We start from the raw sequence: 816 nt of genomic DNA on the forward strand, positions 1-816 counted from the left end.
ACCGGCCGTATGCGGTGTGTGGCCGGTGTTGTTTTCCGAGTCTCTCTGTTTGTTTTTTTATGCTTCTGATACCACTAGTCAATAGACTACATTTTGTATAGCGTCTCATTGTTGTTTTGCTGCAGTCCCGAAGCCTACCGTTCTGCTTCCCAGGCACCCGCTGTTTGTCCCTGGGGTCGCTCTTCAGTATTCACTCCTTGTCCTCCCCTCTCTACCGCCAGCTGTAAATAAAGAAGATGGGCCGAGCAGAGAAAGGATGCCCTATTTGCTACCACAAGCTCCCTCGCCCTGGCGAGGTGCTGGAGCCCTATGATGAGGAGCTCAACTACTTTATGTGGATCCCGGGTTTTGAGTGGAAACCCAAGCCAGCTGCTGAGCAAGATGCGTATGAGACAGAGAGCTCAGAAGGTTAGTTTGCCTGCATCCCTTTGCATCCTTTGCTGCTGGTGTCCTCGCAGCAGAGCTCTTGCTCCCCTCTCACCAGGAAGCAGTATATATAAACATAACTGTGTGTTGAATTTCCCCTGTTTTCAAAGCTCTTGCAGCATTTATAGTGTTTGTTAGTTACTCTGCATCGTTGCAAGCTTGTGGTGGTTGGGGTTTATGTTTGTTGTTGTGCAGGCGAGGCGGACGAGGACATGGAGGAGGCATTGAAGGAGATGGTTGAGAATGACGAGATGAAGCAGAAGTACAACGAGAGAGCTTCAGGGGGAAAAGTATCAACAACAGATGCAGCTGTTCTCGCTAGACAGCTGGGACTTGCCCCCTCTTATGCAGACGTAGAAAAGTTTGAAGAAGAAAACGGAAGCCAACTCG

General features: G+C 49.6%; 1 protein-coding gene across 1 annotated transcript; it reads left to right on the top strand.

Annotated features, from left to right (window-relative positions):
• Positions 1 to 236: 236 nt before the first annotated feature.
• Positions 237 to 783, top strand: EMH_0000320 (myosin light chain TgMLC1, putative; the record flags this gene model as incomplete). Its single annotated transcript, XM_038022231.1, has 3 exons — positions 237 to 408; positions 622 to 716; positions 778 to 783. The coding sequence occupies 3 exons, from the start codon at positions 237 to 239 to the stop codon at positions 781 to 783; spliced, it is 273 nt and encodes a 90-aa protein (XP_037878085.1).
• Positions 784 to 816: the final 33 nt, after the last annotated feature.

Source organism: Eimeria mitis, genomic scaffold (genome assembly GCF_000499745.2).
Source record: "Eimeria mitis Houghton genomic scaffold, Emh_scaff12590, whole genome shotgun sequence".
NCBI lineage: Eukaryota > Apicomplexa > Conoidasida > Eucoccidiorida > Eimeriidae > Eimeria > Eimeria mitis.